This window comes from Anomalospiza imberbis, chromosome 1 (assembly GCF_031753505.1).
Source record: "Anomalospiza imberbis isolate Cuckoo-Finch-1a 21T00152 chromosome 1, ASM3175350v1, whole genome shotgun sequence".
NCBI classification, from domain to species: domain Eukaryota; kingdom Metazoa; phylum Chordata; class Aves; order Passeriformes; family Viduidae; genus Anomalospiza; species Anomalospiza imberbis.
The window spans coordinates 110,959,104-110,979,890 of NC_089681.1; the positions used below are offsets into that span (position 1 = coordinate 110,959,104).

The following is a 20,787-nucleotide window of genomic DNA, read 5'->3' on the forward strand; positions in this document are numbered from 1 at the left end:
ACCATATTTTATAACAAGCCATATATCAGCTCTGAGCAAACAAAACCAAGGTAAAATTAAGTTGAAGGCAAACTTTTTCAAAATAATTTAAAAATATTTTCTCTTACCAAAGACTCTTTCATCATTGATGTTTTTGATACAGAACCATAGCCCTGCTGGGAAAGTACACACGAGAATATGCAGATCAAAAAAGAAGGAAACCCATGTTGTAGGCTGATGCTCAGACACAGAGGCAATGATCGGGATGTGAATTTTCGCATACCTTTTTTAAAAAAAATTCAGTTCAAATTATTTTGAAAAGATAAAATTATTAAAACCTGTAAACATTAGGAATTCTGAAATTCATCTCAAAGGAAGCATTTCAATTTTAAATGGAAATTGCCCTAATCAGCAGAAATCTGATGAAACTCTTATACCAAAGAAGTCCCCAGGCCTTACTGTATCGATGAAGCATTTGGTGTATAGTTATTTAAAACAACAATTATTTCCAAACTAATTAAGAAAATTAAAATTATAGATGTTTAATATGTTTATGGCTAAATATGAAGCCAAATTCACCAAAATGGAAACACACAGCTATGGAAGCATCTTTACTACATTTTTAAAGAGAATCATCAATGCCAGTAAATCTCCTAAATTTTCAACATTGTTTTTCAAAACCTCTACACAGAATATCTTCATTTTTCTAGTAACAAAAGTTACAGTATTAAACACCAGATCAGTTACTGATGCACCCACACTCTTTTAGATGCTGAAAAAAACAGGCCTTGTCTACACTTGGAAACACATGTCATCTAAACAACATGTCAAACACTCAGTGCAGACAAGGACAAAACTGTGCTCTATATTACAGACAACTATACATATGGACCTAATCTAGGGTGCTACCATGATTGAATGGTGAGGTATCAAACATATGTCCTTTTCTTCACTGAGATCTAGTTCTCATTCAAAACTGTATTATGTGTTTTAACACAATATGTTTTTCTAATGTAGACAAGCCCTCAAAAGTTTAATGCTTTGTATATACATATATATATGTGTGTATATATATACATATATAGACAGGCAAAGAACAAAATCTATATATTCCTCAAGTAAATCTGAGGCTTCTTTACTAACATTTGTTCTATTACATTTATTATAGAGCTGGGACAGAATCCTGTATGAACTGGATTTTGGAGCCTGAAAAAAAAGTCTGAACTGCACAAAGTTTGAAGTTGTTCTATCCTTGCTTTAAATCTTAAAAAAATCTAGCAACTGAATTTCACTTCAAAATATTTATCTGAGAAAAATACTTTGCATTTTACTCCTTTTCTCTGGGTTGACTAGAGAATCCAACTTGAATAGTATTTTCAAAGGTTAACTAAAACAAAAGATTAACAAAATTTTCACCTGTGAAAACACACATTAATAAAGCAATTGTTCAGAGTAGACATCTGTATATAAAAAACAGATGTATGAACGCAATATAGAGGCAGCATGCAAGATCATATGTGCAACATTTTTGTGATTTCGTGCAATATTGCACAATGAAAATAGTCTAAGGCTCTCAGTAATTTTTAAATGTGTACTCAAGTGTTGGCACAGCTTTCAGTTATTTCATAATGACATACACACTACCATTTCATATAGAAAAAAACATATTACATATTCAAAGACTTGCTAAGAAGCAAGAATTTTCACAGACAAATTAGTGAAGTGGTTGTAAAGACCATGAAACAGGTACTGCAAATACTCTCTTTAGATAACTGTTTCTCCTTGACTGAAATACTAAATGGATTTGGGGATGAGGAGAAGAAATGATTATTAGTTTTCAGTAAAATGCTACCAATATCTAAATCTTATATCCTTACTTACCCAGTGTCCCACAACGAATAAAATCTGCCACTCCAAGGAGCAATATAACCTGTAAAAGAGAAGGAGGAAGAAAAACCTTTTTGCTGCCTAGGTTTTTAAATGAAATAATTTTTCTACTCCCTCAAGTTATAACACAAACCCAGAGAAATTTTCATTGAACTTGTAATATATGTGAACCATACCTACTGCAGTAGGCAGGCTATAAAATCTACCAGCCATGAAGCAAGCTGGTTTCAGAACACACTTACAGGATCACATTGTACTTGTTAAGTACAATCTGAGTATCAAGACATGCACACTTCCAAAAGTCAAAGCAATGCAATACTAAATATTTCTCAAATAATATGATAGATAGCAAACTCTGTGAAGGAGTATGAGAAAAAGAAAACATAATTGATAAGAAAGTATTTCATTTTTCTGAAATGTCAGAGCAGGAAACTGGGAACAGTCAATAGCCAAAACACAAACACTAGATGAAATGCTGGTTTCCTTTTATTTCTCTCCGGGTGAATCTACTTGTGGCATGGAATATAAAAGCTGCTATTACACATGCTGATAATCTTTACATATTATTTGATAAAACAAGGCTTTTAGATAAGTTGAATATGATAAGATGAAAAGAAACAGTATAATTATTAAATAAAAGAAAAATTATTATTAAAAGTTTTTAGATGATTCTTAAATTTTTATTTCCACTTTCTTTGCAATTGTTTCAGCTCCTCCTGAAGACAGATACAGACAAGGAGAAATAAGAGAAGGTTAAATCCTTTCATTATTACCCAAGTTTTTGTATGTAACTCAGTAAGTCTTTCCTCTGTCTTATATTCAAAATTAGTATAATCTGACTGAAGGGTTAGTTTAGTATCTAATTTAGACATTTAAATATTGTGGTCAACATTCTAATACAAGACATATTTTTCCCTTCAGTCTTCAGATGAAAAGATTGCTCCCAATGCACTATGTGCTCATGAAGAAGGAGCTGTCAGCACCCAGGAAACTACTGGCTATGATCTTTTCTGGATGTAGACAGCCTGAGGGCACTGAAGAGTAGGCCAGGATGAGAGCTACCCATCATCTTCACCTGGGTGATGAGGGTGCCTGGGAACTGGCTACTGCTGCACTTTTAGGCAAGGCAGAAAGTTACATGGGCGAACCTACAGGGCAGTAACCTGAGCTGCTGAAAAACCATGGAACACAGCCTCCTGAAATACACTGATAAATGCTTTCTTCATTGCTCATTAATAGCTGAATTAATAGCTGACAGACAAATGGACCATTTGACTGGTTGAAAACTGGCTGTCCTGACAAGCTCAAGGCAGTACACAGTGGATCGGGGTCCAGCCGCTGGCTTAAAGAAAATAAAAATATCTCAGAGGCCAAAAGTAACTGTGCTAAATTGAAAAGAGTGGCTGACATGCCTTGTGGCAGGCAGGATTTCAGTCCAAAACCTGAAGCTCATTCTTCCAGATACTGGGATAAAGAGTCCAGATGTGGGCACCCCCTTCTGCAAGAGGAGTATTAAGAAAATCTAGAGAGATCAGAGGTGAGGTGGTTCAGGAGCCCAGATCACACAGCCTGTCAGAAGCTGAGGGAACAAGGCCTGTTCCAGCTGATGAAGCAGGGATACTGATCAGTGAATTTCAGAAGATGAAATCAACACTTCCCAAGAACTGCAACTGAATACATATTTGGCTGCATGCTGAGATTAGAAGCCAATTTTTGTTTTGATATGCCAATCTGAAAACTTTGCTAACTTACACATGGAAAAGCAAATCAAACAACCATGTTTTAGGAGACTTTGAAACAAACAGAGATGCTAAGAATTCTTTTGGAATTATGATATCATAAATAACAAAAATGAAACTGCTACTAAATAGTCCAAAATGCTGAAACAACTACCTTAGGCTAAACCAAATGTTGATCATCTGGCTTACAAGCTGTAAAGGCAAATGAGTTTCACATTTATTTACCTGTGTATGTCAAATAGATGACACTCAGGAATACAGTACCAGCAGCTAGTGAGACGCCCAAGAAAAACAATGTCTGAAATTCTTGCTTTGTCAATCTGTCTCTCAGATACTGCAAAAATGCATAAGCTTGCAGCAATGCAAAAACACCTATGGAAAGAGGAAAGTTCTTGTTTAAATACTCAAGAGCAGTACAGCTGTTAAAGCAACCAGCATATTTGCCTAAATTTGAATTGGAAAAATAAACATAAGGTACACCCTAACATCTAGAAATTAGTATAGCATGACTTTCTGACAAATAACCTGTAATACTTCACAGGGGTGACACTTGCAAAACCAGAAGCTTCCAATGAGATAAAATATTCTAAAGGAGAGAATCACCTGCAAAGCAGATTGCATTGATTATGACAAGAATACAGGTTAACATACCTAGCTAGATGTGGTGAAAAATTAAGAGACAGATTTCAGGCAACACACAGTGCTAATACAGAAATATATGCAAACTAAGCTACTGAATAAAACAAGAGGAATTAATGAAAGAAAAAACCAAACCAAGTAAGCATTAAGTCTACTGAATTACATAAAGTTAGTGTTGAAACACCAGAATTCACTGGTGAAGCAGCTGACACACTCGAAAAGGCTGTTCAGAGTTTAACATTAAACCCAGAACTTGGAGATGATATTTCAGTTATTATTCATTTCACGGTCTATAGTCAGATCGATCCACTGATGAATCCTTTCAAAAGTGAAAATTCAATGCTGGCTGGCAGAGGAATAAAATAAAACAAAAGTGTATAATCTTTCTTCAAATTAACAAAGAATTCGAGGTACACAATGAAATTTACTAGTTCTGAACTCCTAGAGAAAGACAAAAATTCTATTCACTAAATAAATGTAAAAAATCTTCAGAATCTGAATATGGCTTGGTAGTTTTTTCTTTTTCCATTATATTCAGATTATTGCAAGTCTCCATTTTGAATGTATTTTTGTGTTAAATTTTAATTGTCCCAAATACGTTCTGCTAAGTAACTAAACGTAAGAAAAAAACCTGGGGAATCTAACAAACTGAATTACATCACACAAACAGGGCATGCAGTTAAACTCACTGTTAGTAGAGGTTATTGCTGTCAAGAAATCAAGATGTCTGACTGCCAACAACTATAGATATATCAACTTAAAGAAATCAAAAAAACTCCAAACGAGATTGAAATCAGTTATTTAAAAATCACCCTCCTGATTAGTAATTTAAGTAATTTGTATTTAGCCTGATGTGAAAAATTACAGAAGACTACCAGCTCTAAAACCAAATTGCTCAGTAAAAACTGTTACCCATGTTTCAATTGTACAATGCGTGAAGGCAACATTATATTGCAAACCAGCAGAGATTATCAACTTGTAAAGTAAATGCTTATCAGAATGCTAATTGATCCAGTCTTATGAAAGCATTTTACCTCCATTAGCTCACACAAAAAGAGGAAAATGTGTTGATTGGAAAGAAAACTTCCCAACAGACACTAAATTGTACCTCTTTCTTTAGCAATTTGCTTTGTTAGCCTGTGTTTTTTTAATACAAGGAAACAAAGCTGCAAGTGTGTGAGGTTTTCCTGTGTTAGGAAGGCTGTTGGATGCAGAAGTTTCATTTTCTTACCTGCAGCTGCCATGTGTTCACTTGTTCTAATTGGCTGAAATCCCACAAAAGGTATCTGCATTGATAATATTAACCCCACAATGTAGAAAGTGCTATATGCTAGGAGAGAAAAATGTGAGGAGAGGGGAAGAGAAAGATGGGAACAACATTAATACACATTTGAAAAAGCATTGGCTCCATCTTCAAAGAGAAGACCATCTTCTCCCCTAACTTCACTGACAGCAGAACAGAATTGTACTGTGATAAATATTTCAGCAATCCTAATTACTTTTTTCCTTCATTGACTAGAATAAAGCTGTCCATTGCAACCAACCTTAGCAGATGTAGCAGAGTACTGCTCTTTCTAATTGCACTGTTTTATGTCCTAGGAAAATAAGCTATTTACCTAAGATTCTCCAGCTTGAAAAAGGTTTTCTCTTCCCATCTTGGTTTTGAGAGTCATGGATAGAAAGAGCTCTCAAATAACAAGTGACATAGGAAGCTTTCTATATGAGGAGAAATTGAAGGGACCAGACCTCAAAAAAGCAAACCATTTAAGAGTCCACTACTTTAGAAAATGCAAACAGGCACCGTTGTTCTTTATTTAACACAAGAGCAGAGGGACTGCAAGAAACGTAACAATAGAATTAAAAAACTAATATTAAGCATATGCATTGATAGATCTGTATCAACACTGGGGATTTATAACCCCCCAGAAAATAGAGGCCAAGAGCATCATTAATTACTATTATTAATATGAATGCTTATTGCATATGCATTAACATTTTTTTACTTTATTTTGAAAGGGGTTTTGGTCCTCAATATTACAGGGTGAAGAAGAGACAGAAGGGGAAGATAAAAATACCAAATCTGAAAAGCCACAAGGCTGATTACATTTGAAGTAACCAGCCAACCTAAAGTCCATATGAAGTTCTGTTCCTTCAGTGGAACTCCTACAAATCCTAAACCACTATCTGGTTATAGATAACCTGGATCTTACAAAGAGATCCCTGTTCTCATAGAGTCCTTTACTAACCTCCATGATCAGTTCTGAGGAGTGCATCACTGAGCAGTGGTCTAATTTCCATAGCACCTATGTGGTCTTGCTGAGGGATTATGCTCCCGGGGCACTGTCTGAGGTCCAAACCAGTCAGAAGTGATGGTTTCCTCTTTCAAGCACCTGTATTGCACAGCTTGGCCTAGCTACTCACCTATGCCCTCTTAAGTCACTGAAATGCATTTTTCCTGTAGGAAGCTCAACTTTTGAAGAATTCACTACAACATAAATCATTTACTGTACCATGCAACTGTTACAACACTGCCATCCTGTGGAAGTTCAATGGTTGTCATAAATCACTACATTTCACATTTGTTAGACCACTGTAAATCATTTTAAGCCCAGTCCTGCAACTGCTATACTTGCTATGTGCACTGCCCACCCCCACCCAAATCCCTTACTCCCACTTCTTTGAAAAAGCTACATAGCGCCTAGTAGTGAAAAGATTTTTAAAAAAGGTAATTTACACAATGACAATCTTTCTAGGAACTTAGAAACATCAGGATAATAAATTACCACAAACTTTTCATGTTCCTTTATATTCTACAGTTTGCACAGTCTTTGCAAAAACAAGAAGTTAATTTTGATTCCTGCATGCTGTCCTTATGGTTATAACTTCGACCAACTCCAGAACAAAATCATTCTGACCTACTGTGGATAAAGTCATTTTACAAGGAATTTAATCTGCAGTACACCACACAAAGACAGGAAAGACCTACTGAAAAGCTTCTCCAGAGAGTATAACCATATACAGGCCACATACTTTCAATTAATGGATTACAATCACCAGAAATAAACACTCAATCTGAAATCTTAGAATACTGAAGTAGTTGATATAAATATATGCCTGTTCACTGTTTTAATGATAAAATCCAAGACATATAACAGGAAATTATTGAAATTAAGTTTTAAATTCTGGAAGATCCTCACTTGTTTTATTAAATATTCTTATAATTATAAGGAACCTTAAAAAATTGTATGAAAAACTATAAAATTGAAGTGTGAAAACATAACATAAATCTATACCCTTCCAAGTGTAAAATCATTTATTTTCTAAACATATGAGAAACTAAAGAGATAATAAAAAATAATAAATAATAATATCAATAATAAAAAATATCAATGGTTGCTATATTGGAATAAAGAGGTTATCCTGTTCTGTTAATAAAGAGGTTATTCTCTCTGTTAATACACTGGAATTGTAAGCACTTGTTCATAATGATTAAACTAAGCACTTGTTCATAATGATTAAACTAGAGGATCTGAATGAAAGACACTGGCCATTGTCAAGAAGAAAAAATTAAAGCACAGCTTGAGCTTTCAAATGGCAGTAGCATCATCACTATTGATGCCAAATGGGTCAGAAGCTATCTGGCTAATAAAGTCATCTGCCTTCCAGCCTTAAAATATTTTAAAATTGGCAAACTTCACATTCTGGAAATTTTTACTCATTACATGATACTGAGTTACATTCCCAGATATATAAATCATGTCCCATTAACCTTTTCCTTGGTGTATGAACATTCTTATGAGAAATACATACCAGGAAATCACCACTATTTAAAAAAAATTGGTTTTGCCAAATACTGTTCTCTACATTTATGTTATGTTGGATTAAACTTAACACAACCTTTATAAAATGGCTCATGCTAGCTAGTTTTTTAAGAATTATAAGACTGCTGCAGGCACAGTAGCAATTGCAACAGAAACTCCCCAAATATCTTTATTCTCCCTGCTTCAAGGAGCTTTTGTAAACTCTTCTCCCTATCTGAATAGTTTGGAGGTGAAGCACACTCGAATCTCCTCTCAGAAGTGCTTGAACATTCTTACCTGTTTTACAAAAACATCCTGTTAAACAAACCTAGAAATGACATAGTAATGTGAGATGTACAGACTTCTCTAGGGCTTCCCATGAAAGCTTAAGTTAAGACAGCAGTTGCAATGAAACAGCAGAGCACTGATCACATTTTCATTCTGACAACTCCATGGCAGCACATATCCCTCACTGCTGAAGGGCAATAACATCTCAAAACACTGCAGCTATTTGCAAAACAAACATCTGCCAAACCCTTTAATTCCTATGAACATGCAGCACTATTTTTCCCACATGAGTTCAAAGACTAGTTAAAGCTGAAAAAGCAAGGGCACTTATTCTTTATTGTTTCTGGCTAACATATTGCTTCAGGATTTTATAATTAGTTGATCTAATTTTCTCTTGCCTAATACATAGAAATCAGAAAATGAAAATATTAAATAAAACAATTTTAAGCAGAAAACAAGATAAATTACTCTCTCTTTAAGTTAGAAAGAAGTAGTTAATGAAGAAGTTAATTAATACTAACATTAGAAATTAAAGATGGGTTAGAGTTTCTTCTTTCCCTCTTTTTAAAATTTTATTGAATTTCTAATTCTTAATTACATAGAGTAACAAAGAAGTATGAAAGCAATATTTGATACCAAAAATTCAAAACTGAACTTGAGCAAATTAAGCAATTGTTGTGGTATATAATGGTTCACATATATGTACTGAAAGTAATTTCTCTAGCAGGGACTAAAAAAAGCATTAAAATAATTGAAAATACAAAGATAAAACAGTATTAAGATGAGGAATAAAAATGTATATTTACAAGTATGAAAGTATAAATTACAAGTAATTTCTCTAGCAGGGACTAAAAAAAGCATTAAAATAATTGAAAATACAAAGATTAAGTATTAAGATGAGGAATAAAAATATATATTTACAAGTATGAAACGCTTTGTGATTACGCTTCAGCACACATTATGTTCTCCACCTACCTATGGTAAAGGCTTCACATTAAAAGTGTTCCAGCTACCTTCTAAATCTCTGAATACCTGAACTGCTTACTAATTATTCCATTCACACACCTACATCATGGCCAACTGATTTTATTGGTAAAGTGTCAGTAAAAACAGTTTACACAGTATTTAAATATCAGGCAAATCAATAAAAAAGTTAGGCTCCCAGGATGATCCTTATTCACATGTTCCTGAAACTGGAAGGAAGGCTGACCAATTAATCCAATAAAATTTTAAGGATTCCCATGGAGTAGACAGACTCTTACTGTGCACACCTTTTCTCAGTGATCTAAAACTTACATGGCTGCTTAAAATTTCCTATGTCTTTATCTGTATGTTTACATAATTTCTGTTGTATAACTTTTAAAAATAGCAATTGTTTTATATACTTGGAAAAGAAAAAAACATAAAACATTATTAAAGGCACATGTAATGTATATTTATAAGATATTAATAGGGTTCTTTTACATCAAACCACCCATTTTTCTTTCCCATGCACTAGAAAGGAAAAAATTAATTAGCAGCAACATATACGAAATTTTGGAAGTGTGAGAATGTTTCAACTCCTTATTTCCATGTTGTAGAAAATAACTGACTATAATCAGTAATCAAATCAAAACAACTCAATCTGATATGCAATTACTTAACACCCACTTGATACAAAACGCATCAGTACAATAATTTTGTATCTCATGTTTAAGTATTTGAGAATGACTTTGCAATGAACAGAACTTACCAATGTAGACTCTCCTGCTGTATCTCTGCATCAGCAAGAGAACAAACACATGCAGTGGAATAAGGTTGATGATGAAAACGTAACCACCCCATGCAGAGACCTACGACAAATGGAACAGGAAATCAGATCTGAAAATATCTGCAAATTCTTAGGACAGCCCATGCTGGATTTATACATTTGATGGTCTAACAAGAAAATATAAATCCCATCTACACAAGCAGTCAGAACTACTACTAATACCACCAGAATCCTTCTCACTATATATTATAAAAGAAAAACCACAACAAAGCTCACATATCAGAGGTGTTTGAAATGGGCTGAAGGATTTCCCAGGCTACCCTTCCTGGATCTCCTCCTTCCAAGCTAATCTGGCCATACTGGCAAACGAGAATGTTATGCTGGAGGTTTTTCCCAATGGTGAAGGCTGCAACACAAGGCAGTGGTAGGATTTGTAGGGCCATGAGTTGGACTTTGGTATCTTTGTGGGTCCCTTCCAACTCAGGATGTTCTATGATCTCATGTAGGATCCAAAACCTTCTTTTGACAAAATTAGCACCATACACTTTTCGCTGAGGACAGGGAACATTATCTCCAGGTAGAGAGGGGAAAGGGAGCAAGGTACACCTCCAGGAGCAAAACTCTGGGACCAGAGCAGCCAGTGCATGTTGCAGTGTAAGGAAATAAACAAAAGGAAGAGTATGGATGCACATAAAAGCAGAACTGAGCACTGTGGAATGATATACAACGATATTATAGACATTGCAAACCTGTGGCAACAAGAGCTGTTGAGAAGGACTGCTATGGTGTACTTAGAACTGAAACACTACAGATGTTATTAACAGATCACTGATTGCTGCTTTAGGTAAGGATTTCATGAGCTATCATTACAATGTGGTATCTAAATTTCTAACATATTTAGAAGGGCTCATATTGACTAGACAATCTGTATTTTAACACGTCCTGTGGTCATATTACAGTCTAGACTTCTCCCATATGCACCATGCCTATCCTAGATCTTCATTTTTAGCATGCAGTAGCTAATGTGGTTTTCACTTTAATTGTACTTTAGGGTTTAGATTCATGCAGCTATTTTTAAAGCCCTAGAATCCAAAAAGAAACCCAAATTACTATGTTCTATAGAACAATTCTAAAAAATCCACGAAGCCAAGATCACTGTCTTTTGACACTAATACTACAAACCCCAGCATTTCAAAATTTATGGTAAACAATTCAGACTATGTGAAACAAGTAGAATAAAATAATCTAAGTTTTCTAGTAACTCATTTCAGATTATCCAAATCCTATTGCCTAATTACTTGTATGAAGTATCATGGTTTACACAGATAAGTTTATTTAACGGGAGAAAACAATTACCTCAAGACAGGTAAGACAGAATAGAGTTCAAGCATGCCAATAGAACACTGTCAAATTCAGAGAAAGGTTTGAATCAAGGAGGTCACAGTTTGCATGGACCAGAGACCTGCATCTCTAATTATCAAAATATGAATCCAAATCTAAGTACTGAAAATTATACTCAAGATGCACTTTGGAACTTCTCAAACAAAACTGAGGCAAACTCACAGATTGACAAAAAGAATAGAGACATGCTATCCTACAGGATTGCTTCAATGTAAAGCTTTCTTTTATTCTATCTCCTTGTCATGAAAAGTCATATGAAGCAGAAGCTGATGGAGTAAAATAAAGGCTAAAAATATGAATCCAAGGAGAACACACCCTTCGCTATATTGAACGCAATGCAAGGCTATGAGTTAAATTACCACAATGAGTTAGGTGTATATTATAAGGCAGATTTAGTTATCAGGAAAGATTTGTCAGTTCATGCAATATCCATTTGCCTTTCAAGCTGTTGTCCAAACTTCCCATTCAAGGACTGAACTCTTACTACCTCAAAATTATGATTTCATTTAACTTCCAACTTACACTGAAAATTACTAATTCCATCAGGGAAAGACAAATTATTACAATGTTACAAATAGTAAAATTATGTTTTGTCCTAAAAATATACTCAAGCAAAATATCTAGAAGGGCAACTCCACAAAATTCTTTCCAAAAGGGAAATACAATGTAGGGAAGGCAATCATATGTGGGATGAAGTAGATACAAGCAATAAAATTCTATCATCTAATCACCGAGATGTGAAGCTAAGCTACAGATGAATCTGAACCTTTCATGAGCTGAGAGAACTTGAAAGGAAAATAACAGCACCCCCCCATTTACATATAAGGATTGATTATCATGATGACATTGATTCTTAAGTTCTGATATCATGTGTGTAACATGATCACATATTCTCACATACAATCCCACACACCAAGATGGTAAGAATCTGTTGCTGTGTGATTTTTTTAGCAGTAAAATTGTTAAAGTATGGAATTTGTTATTTGTATGCTTATGAAGGCACCTTTAGAGAATCTTATCAATAAATTGGCACAATACAAAAAATACTCTGCTATATAAATATAAAAAATCAAAAACTTACTTGCAGCTTTTGTACTCCACTTAAACATATACCAAAGCTACAGGACCTTTTCACTATAATGCTATATAAACAGCAATGCTGTGTATGAAGAAGTGGCTCTCTATTAAGCAATGTAGCAAAAAGGAGGAGAAATGGAATGAAATAAATGTACTCTTAACAAGAAATAGCTATCTTAGCCTCTTTGGTGACAAACACAAGGCTATTATCTCCAGTATTTACTGCAGAAATTCCCCAGGAAACCAAATGGACATTAAAGCTAGAGGAAAACTAGACAGCATCCAGACTACCTTTGAATTAACCTTGACTTTAAGGCACATAAACCAATCCAGAAGTTCCTTGTTTTTGCAAACCTACCTGATGGTAGAAAAGCAGTACTTGAGACCTCAGTCTTAACTGTCACCAAGCAATTATCCTGGCTGTCCCAGCACTGGCTATTTTGAGGATAATTTATTTTTCATACAGCCACAAAAAGTTTATCAATTAGGGGGAAAAAAAGGATGTTTGATTCAAACAGGAGAATTCTTAGTCTAATGTTTCAGAAGATGGAGGAGAGGGAAAACCAATTCCCTCTATTTTTCTATTAGTTTTATCTGCTCATGTTTACTACAATTTTCCCCCTCTGTTAGCCCTTAGGAAAATCTCTGCAATAGCCTTCATTTTCATTGATCAAGAATGAAAAGGGCATTTACAATCATTTATTATGACATTTCAGTCATTCACCAGTTCTGGTAGTAAGCATTACTTTATGGCATAATTGTACCCATAGAAATAGCTTTCAAAATTATAAAAATGTAGCTTTGTCCTCACATTCTAAATATTCTGATTATTGCATTATAGTAATGACACACAGACACATAAATATTAAAATTATGCTTTAATTTACCTATATGCAAATAAAAATCCAACTGAATCAGAGCACCAATCCACAACATGGGAAAAATTTGTAAGTAAAGTTATTATATTTCAAATTTTTTTCCCAAAAATTGCTTTAATCATGTTGATTTAAATACTTGACCTTTATATATTTTCTTATTTAGTCATATATTTAAGGTTGTAATAACAATACAAAGCAACAGTTTTATATTATGGCTCCAACAAAGATGAAAATATCCTTCTTCTCTTCTTTGTCAACATATGGACTATGTAAGTTACTCAAATAGTTTAGCAATTATATATATAAAAGCCTTACCATGTAAAAGTAGGATAGACAGCAGCAGATTGTCCAAAAGACTGACCCAGTTTTCACAGACTTCACCTGGAAAAATAACCAAGTATTTATGAATGACAAATCCTGGACAATACAATAAAAATACAATAAAAGTTTAATCCCAAAACAACTGTTGAGAGAACTTTAGCCTGCATCAAGTTATATTTATGCTTCTGAACTGATGTCCATAAAATCATAACACAAATGCAACTCTTTCACACACAGAAGGAGGTTAGGTGTATTTCTCTAGCAAAAGCATACAATCCAACTCTCTGCCTTATGATCTGATGTAGAAAGGTAGTTGCAATGGCTCTGTGCTACTTTCTCTCAGACGTTAGAGCACTTTATAATTCTAAGTGAAGACCATCCATGCCTTAATTTGTCTGGCATGCAACCCAACTCTGCCATTACAGACAAAAGAGCTATTCTGTAATTCCAAACATTCACTTAAGGTTAGCAAGAGCACCCAGATACTACTAAAGGTTTAGCAAGATCCAGAAACTGCCCCAGGAATATGAATTTGTCTGAAACTGATGGGGGTGACTGTGGTGAAGGAAAACAGGAATGAAGAACAGAAATTAAAAACGCTAGAATGTTGTCTGTAAAATGTATTTGATTCTACAAGAATTCATGCAAACATTATTGCACTCTGCAGTTTAGTTAAATACCAATTCCATGAGAACAGGTAATTGCTATCATATCTCAGTTTCTCTCAAGTAAAAACATAGGTTGATTCTATTATTGTTATCAAACACAGCACAACTTTCCAGCTGCAGCTTATTCTAAAACCAGATTTTAAAAAATTGCATTTAAGTAATATCAGTCACTCAGTCATGAAAAAATTCAATTCTCTTCCATTATATTCCTACCAACTATATCCCAAGTTTGAAATATTCTAAAGCTTAAACATTTTTGAATATGCAACTGCTTATGAAAACCAGAGCTCTTGACAAAATTATGGAGAATTGTTGTAGTGACCACGTACTTACTTACATGGAGTTTTCTAAATGAAAAGTGCAGGCATTCCAGAATACACAAGAGACAGTACCCTACAGCATCTGTGCTGAATTAACAATATAGTTATGCTATTTTTGTTATTTCCAAAGTAGGTTCAACAGTCCAGAAATATTCCAGCTTCCCTAGACTCCTTCCTGCAAAACTACCTTATGGATGAAATTCTACACAGATTAAGGAGAGGCAGACATGCTGCTTTAGCAAGCAGGCAAGTTAAAAGACATAAGACTGTTTTCTTAAAGCACACAAGAAACACTAATATCTTACTCTAGACAGCTTTGGCCATTTAATCTGGATACTGAACTCAAAGCCCAGACACTCCATACAGACAAAAGTCTTTCCAGAAGACAATTCAAGGCACTTCATATTCAGAGTCTACTGCTTTTCACCAGCTATATAAGGAGGCTAACGCTTGATGCACACAACACTAATACCTCCAAACCGAAAAACAAAACAACCCTCTGTTTGCTCTAAATTTCTAGACTCGTCATCATTTTTATTACTACTACAGGACACACATACTTCAGTGGAACCGTGCTTTTACACAGCAAACTGAAGAGCATGATTATGGAGTGGTTCAGCTCATGTGACTTCTCAGTACTTGCCTAATCAAGAGCCAAGGGGAAGAGGGATGAGGGAGGAAAATGAAGAATTCAATGGATTCTAAGAAAAATCAGTCATTTGGTTGGAGGAGGAACCAAAAAACCTTTCCAAAGCAAAAGACTCAGCAATTACTTACCCATAAATAGTATGTGAACTGCAGTGCAAAAATAGCTATGCCTTCATTGTCAAACGATCCTGCTACTGATCGGGATATGTAACCTGGAACTATGGCGATAAAACAGGCAGCTAAAAGCCCTGCTCCCTGGTTCCACAGTTCTCTGGTGAGCAGGAAAGTAGAAATAGCTGTAAGGCCGCTAAAGACTGGTGCTAGAAACACACATACATCTCTTATATGGACTGTCACATTAAGCATATTTAAAATCCAATGTATAAGGCCTGCTGTCACCATCAGTCCTGGGTATACCTACATGGAGATAAAAGCCAAAACAAACCAGAACACTAGGTTATTACAGAGAACTGTCATGGTATGCATGTTTACATAGAACTTGCAATTAAACATTAATTTTTAAGCTGATATAAGCACTGAGTATTAGCATAAGCTACCAGAATTATTTTAGTACTACTTTAATCATGTTTTAACACCACTGAATACCCTAGGTTCTTTTAATTTTATCCAAATGCTAACAATAACATATAATCTACTTCATAAATTAATGAGCAGCACACAGTTAATATCCCATGTCGCTTGACATTTATCATATAATGAAAACAATTTGTCATTAAGGTATGGAAGCAGAAACCAAAATCTGCAAGAGAATTTCAAGCCAGCTACCAGTTTTAACGAAATGAAAAAACAAGCCCCCAAAGCCTAAGACATCAAGAAGAAACCCAAAATTTCCCAGTTATATCCATTTTCCTTTAAAATATATCATGCTATTCTTTCACATTTTGGTACCAATGGGGAGAGAAAATGTGCTTCAATAAGATTTAATTTTTTAAAGATGAAAATTTGATGGTCAGTCAATTGAATACTACATTTTTGCAAGGTATCTGTAGACATCTTTGGATGTGAAGGATTAAAACAAAGTCCTGTAAAAATTTAATTAAGATGTGCTCCAGGAAAGGTATCATAGACTTACACAAATCTATTGAATCCACCATAGAATATTGGAGAACTTTAGATTATTCTTAATAGGAATTCTACCCTCCCATATTTATCAACATCTAGATGTATTCCCACATTTTCAGCATCCTGATGAAAAATCAATACATCCTAGAAAAGTTAATACATATTTCACCTACCTTAGTTTCTTTCAAAAACTAAGCAGGACATTGTACTAAATTAAATTAACAGATGACTGAACATTCCCCGGCATATATTTCAATTCTTTTTCTTAAGATGTTTTATTTGGTATAAGACAGGTATAGAAAACATGCACTTACATGTTGCATAAAGAGTGTCCCGTATCTCTAAGATACTAAAATAAATAATGATCTAACTGCTACAAAAGACTTGTAAATGCCTTTAAGTGGTATATACTAGCATTAAAAAGCTTTCACGAACTTTCACCCATTAAGAAACACGTGGCTGCATTACTTAGTGTTACTAAAGCTATTCCAATGAATGAAACTTGCATTCTGATTTGATAACATCGTTTTGTACACCTTTCCTGTCTTGTAACTTGCATTGATACCAATCTTAACTAGTCCTGATGCTTCGTACAGGTGCCACACTGATCTAATTTCACAAGGTCTTCTCTCAGTGAAATCCTAATTTTTTCCCATACATACATGAAGTCTACTCAGCATACATAATTTGATTAAGACTTGTACCTTAAGAGATTTAGGTAATGATTTTTAAAAAATGTTTTTTCTTTTTTTTTAATGTTTTTTTCTGTTTTGATTTCATATACTAGAATTGAAGGAGCCATAATACCCTTATTTGCTACTTATTAGAATTTCATAAGTAAGGAAGTTCTGTATTTCTTGGTCACAATGTGCTATTGGATAAAGACTAAGGCATGTTGACTTACATGTTTCTGCAGCTAAAAATTAAAATCATCTCAATATTCCCTCTGCAGCAATTTGACAATTAAAAGTGTATTTTATTAAGACTCTCCTTTTGTCAACATCAAATTTATATTGAAAGTTCAAAAAACTTCCTGAAAAGTCACCTTTAATTATTTTTTACTTATTAAATTGATTTTATTTTAATAACTTTATTATTGCAATACTTACAGTTCCACCTACTATTCTTCCTAGTGGATACCATGCTCTTTCATCAAACCAATTTAAAAATTCATAAAACCCATGAGATGCAAGATGATGTGTTGATCTATAGTTAAACCTAGAAAGAAACAGAAGGGTAAGATAAATGAGATAATAAAGCACTTGATTTTTACTATGTAACTACAATGGTCCTCTCTAAACCTGCAGAGTTTTCAAGTAAATTACTAAGTTCTCAGCTACTAACCGCTGTATTTTCTTCACTTCTACAGTCAGTGCATATATCACAGACACCAGTTTACAGTTTTTAGTGAGTTTGTTTTTGTGCATAAACATTAAAAGGTTTTCTTTCACTCTGATAAACACTCTGGTTATTTTTGTTATTCCTTTCTAAAACTACTCATTTTCAAATACAGTCATTAACATGCAGTTAAGGCAAGACTCCCATTCTGAGACAGGGTAGCTACATGTGCTGCTGCCCTATTTCATGTAAAATTGCCAAGTGACTCATTCAATAGCAGGCAACAGGAATCAGTCTGTTTGTTCACTATCAAACTAATGGCCTTCTCTCAATCAGTAAGAATTTACACAATGCAGAACCTCTGTAGATGAAGTTTCATCTTCAAAGTTTGTACATTCTCTGATGCAGAGAATTTCTTGTACAACAAAAGGTCTCTCATACACATCTTCAGTTCAGCCTTCCACACTGTAAAAAAACCATTAAAAAACACTAACAGACTGCTATTAAGGCATTTATCTTCAACCTTCCTGGCACAAAATATCTCAAACATCTGACAACAAAACTTTTAAACTATTAAAATGTCCATTAGTTCTTGAAATTAGGTGTCAGGTGGCAAGAAGCACTACAGTGCATGACATCCTAAACCAGCAACTCTTTCATGATCATTCAAAGGCCAAACTAAAAAGGCTACAGATATTGAGAATATGAAGCTTTGTAGACAAAGTTTAGGTAGAGAAAAGCCTGGGTGAACACAGCTTCTGAAACAAGCAATATTCACAATATCAACCCTTCTAATAGATATTCTAATTGAATTTCAGTTCAATTCCTTAGTTAAGGAATTCAGTGAAATTCCTTAGTTAAAGAAGTATTAAAGATTTTAGTCATTAGTTAAGTAGAAATTCAGGTGACTAAATGGAATACTACAACAGACAAAAGGTTAGATGGGCAAACCACCACAAAAGACTTCCAAAGACACTGCTAGAATTCAAGCCTAGAAAAGACTGTGTGTGTTTTTCTTTTTATCTATTTTATGGAAGAATCCCCTTATATCAGAAATATGCATCCCTTCTGACAAAAATTTAAAACTAAATAAAATTCTTTTGCATATCTAGGATTCCCAAAATATCACTGGTTTACTTTGAACCAATTAATTTTCACAGAATAAAGCTAAGGTCATTTAAGACTGCAAACCCCATCAAGTTCCTAATTGTTTAATCAATACAAGTAGTATCTGAAATAAAGCCACATTGAGGTCATGAGCAGATTCTCCATCTAGACAGTGGAAGAACAAAAATAACTGAAATTCAGGTTCAGATGTCAGCAAATTTGCATGTTTCAAGTGTCTGAATTATCACAGCATCAGTCAAATGACATTAAAAATAAGTAAATAACAGAGTGAAGTACTTTCAGGAAGACTCTCTTACATCTGTTAAGTAAGCATTTATATGGGATACATTAACTGATAAAACTGTGGACTTTCAGAAGTCATTAGTCATGTTTATATAAGAAAATTCACATGAACATCAGTCATTCTGACCTAGAAATCTTTGATTCAAACAGCAATGTGACATTGGTTTCTAATAAGCCTACAACTATTCCCATTTGACTAGATTTCTAAATATTAATTAATTCTCCAGTTCTGAACTGTCAACCCTAACGTGATTTCTGAAATGCTGTACCTGTAAAATTAGCCTCTTATCTTAGGATAGCAAGGTCTGATGTTAATTTTAGTGCCAAGTGCCTACAGTATGGTAACAAATCAGGAGCTTCATATTGCACAGGACACACAGAATCCATCCAGCTACAGACAGGACTGAAAACACTGAAAACCCACTGAATATTGTTATCCTAGAACTTCAGAAAGGGAACAAGGAAGATGTTTACTAACACGAATTACTTTTGAATTTTTAAATCATGACTCAAACTCACAGAGGCTACAAAACTATGACTAATGTTTACTTTTACAGCATCAAAAGATTAGTTAACAAACAAAATAGACAAGAAGAATACATATTGACATTCTCCTCATGCTTCCAATTAGCAAAGCTTCGTAACTGACTTCAGAAGGATGCAAACAACTGTCTTGAGCTCTGGCAGCATCCCATTAAGTCCTTAATAAGAATGAATTACTACTCAAAATTGAAATGCAATGTAACAGCATTTTACTTCTACCTCTTCAGAGGTAAGAATTTAATCTTCCCTCCTAATATACTCTTAGACAGACACAAATCTATTAGTCCTTCTTTCAAAAAAGTGATTCTTTTGCCACAAATCAAAGCATGCAGGGACAGTTGGGCATGTCTTTGCAGCAGAAATTCCAGGCAGTACTATAGTGCATTGTGAGAAGATCTGTGAGAACAAGAAGCAACTTTCTAGACACAAAATCTAAAAAAGTATTTAGAAACTTAATTCAGCACCTCACTTTGACTTAAAAAAATAACAAGTGCCCACTTCACCTCCCACTAAGCTACCTGCGAACAAAAATAAGTTAAAATGTCAACATAAACATATGCACTCATCAGGAAAAGGTTGCTGTGATGTTGCATATCAAAGCCAGCTTCAGGCATGGACAAACTGGCAGCAATGGGCTGTGCACCAGACAAAAGTCTAGTATGGCAGTCATATAATGATGCCAGTATTAGGCTCTGATATCACTTAGTCCTTCACAGCACTTTTTTAGGGACAAGCCTGAACCTTGTGAAACTGTTTCCCTTTAAGCTAGAATGAAGAGCGCTGCTAACAAACAGCAAGCATCACAAACCAGTCACACCTCCTTACTATCCCGGTACTTTTCAAACCGTGCTTAAAATGCAGCACAGTGGTATTGTATTTCTACTGCAATGCTATCACAGTACCTCCAACTATCTATAGGTTTCATAGGGGTGTAAAACAGTCATGGAAAATATTAGAAAAACTGCCACCTTTGCCTACACCTGCATCTGGGAGATTCAGGGGCTGCAGCTGAGGAAGG

The 20,787-nt window shown here is 34.5% G+C and overlaps 1 protein-coding gene across 1 annotated transcript in view; it reads right to left on the bottom strand.

Annotated features, from left to right (window-relative positions):
* The window catches only part of STT3B (STT3 oligosaccharyltransferase complex catalytic subunit B), a 51,487-nt gene that overhangs the window by 11,193 nt on the left and 19,507 nt on the right, over nucleotides 1-20,787 (bottom strand). The window contains exons 2-9 of the mRNA XM_068206119.1: nucleotides 17,588-17,696; nucleotides 15,525-15,812; nucleotides 13,754-13,819; nucleotides 10,065-10,164; nucleotides 5,476-5,574; nucleotides 3,831-3,977; nucleotides 1,861-1,909; nucleotides 108-262 (exon numbers count right to left, since the gene is read on the bottom strand). Of these exons, the coding sequence (XP_068062220.1) occupies nucleotides 108-262; nucleotides 1,861-1,909; nucleotides 3,831-3,977; nucleotides 5,476-5,574; nucleotides 10,065-10,164; nucleotides 13,754-13,819; nucleotides 15,525-15,812; nucleotides 17,588-17,696 (1,013 nt within the window). The remainder of the gene's footprint in view (nucleotides 1-107; nucleotides 263-1,860; nucleotides 1,910-3,830; nucleotides 3,978-5,475; nucleotides 5,575-10,064; nucleotides 10,165-13,753; nucleotides 13,820-15,524; nucleotides 15,813-17,587; nucleotides 17,697-20,787) is intronic.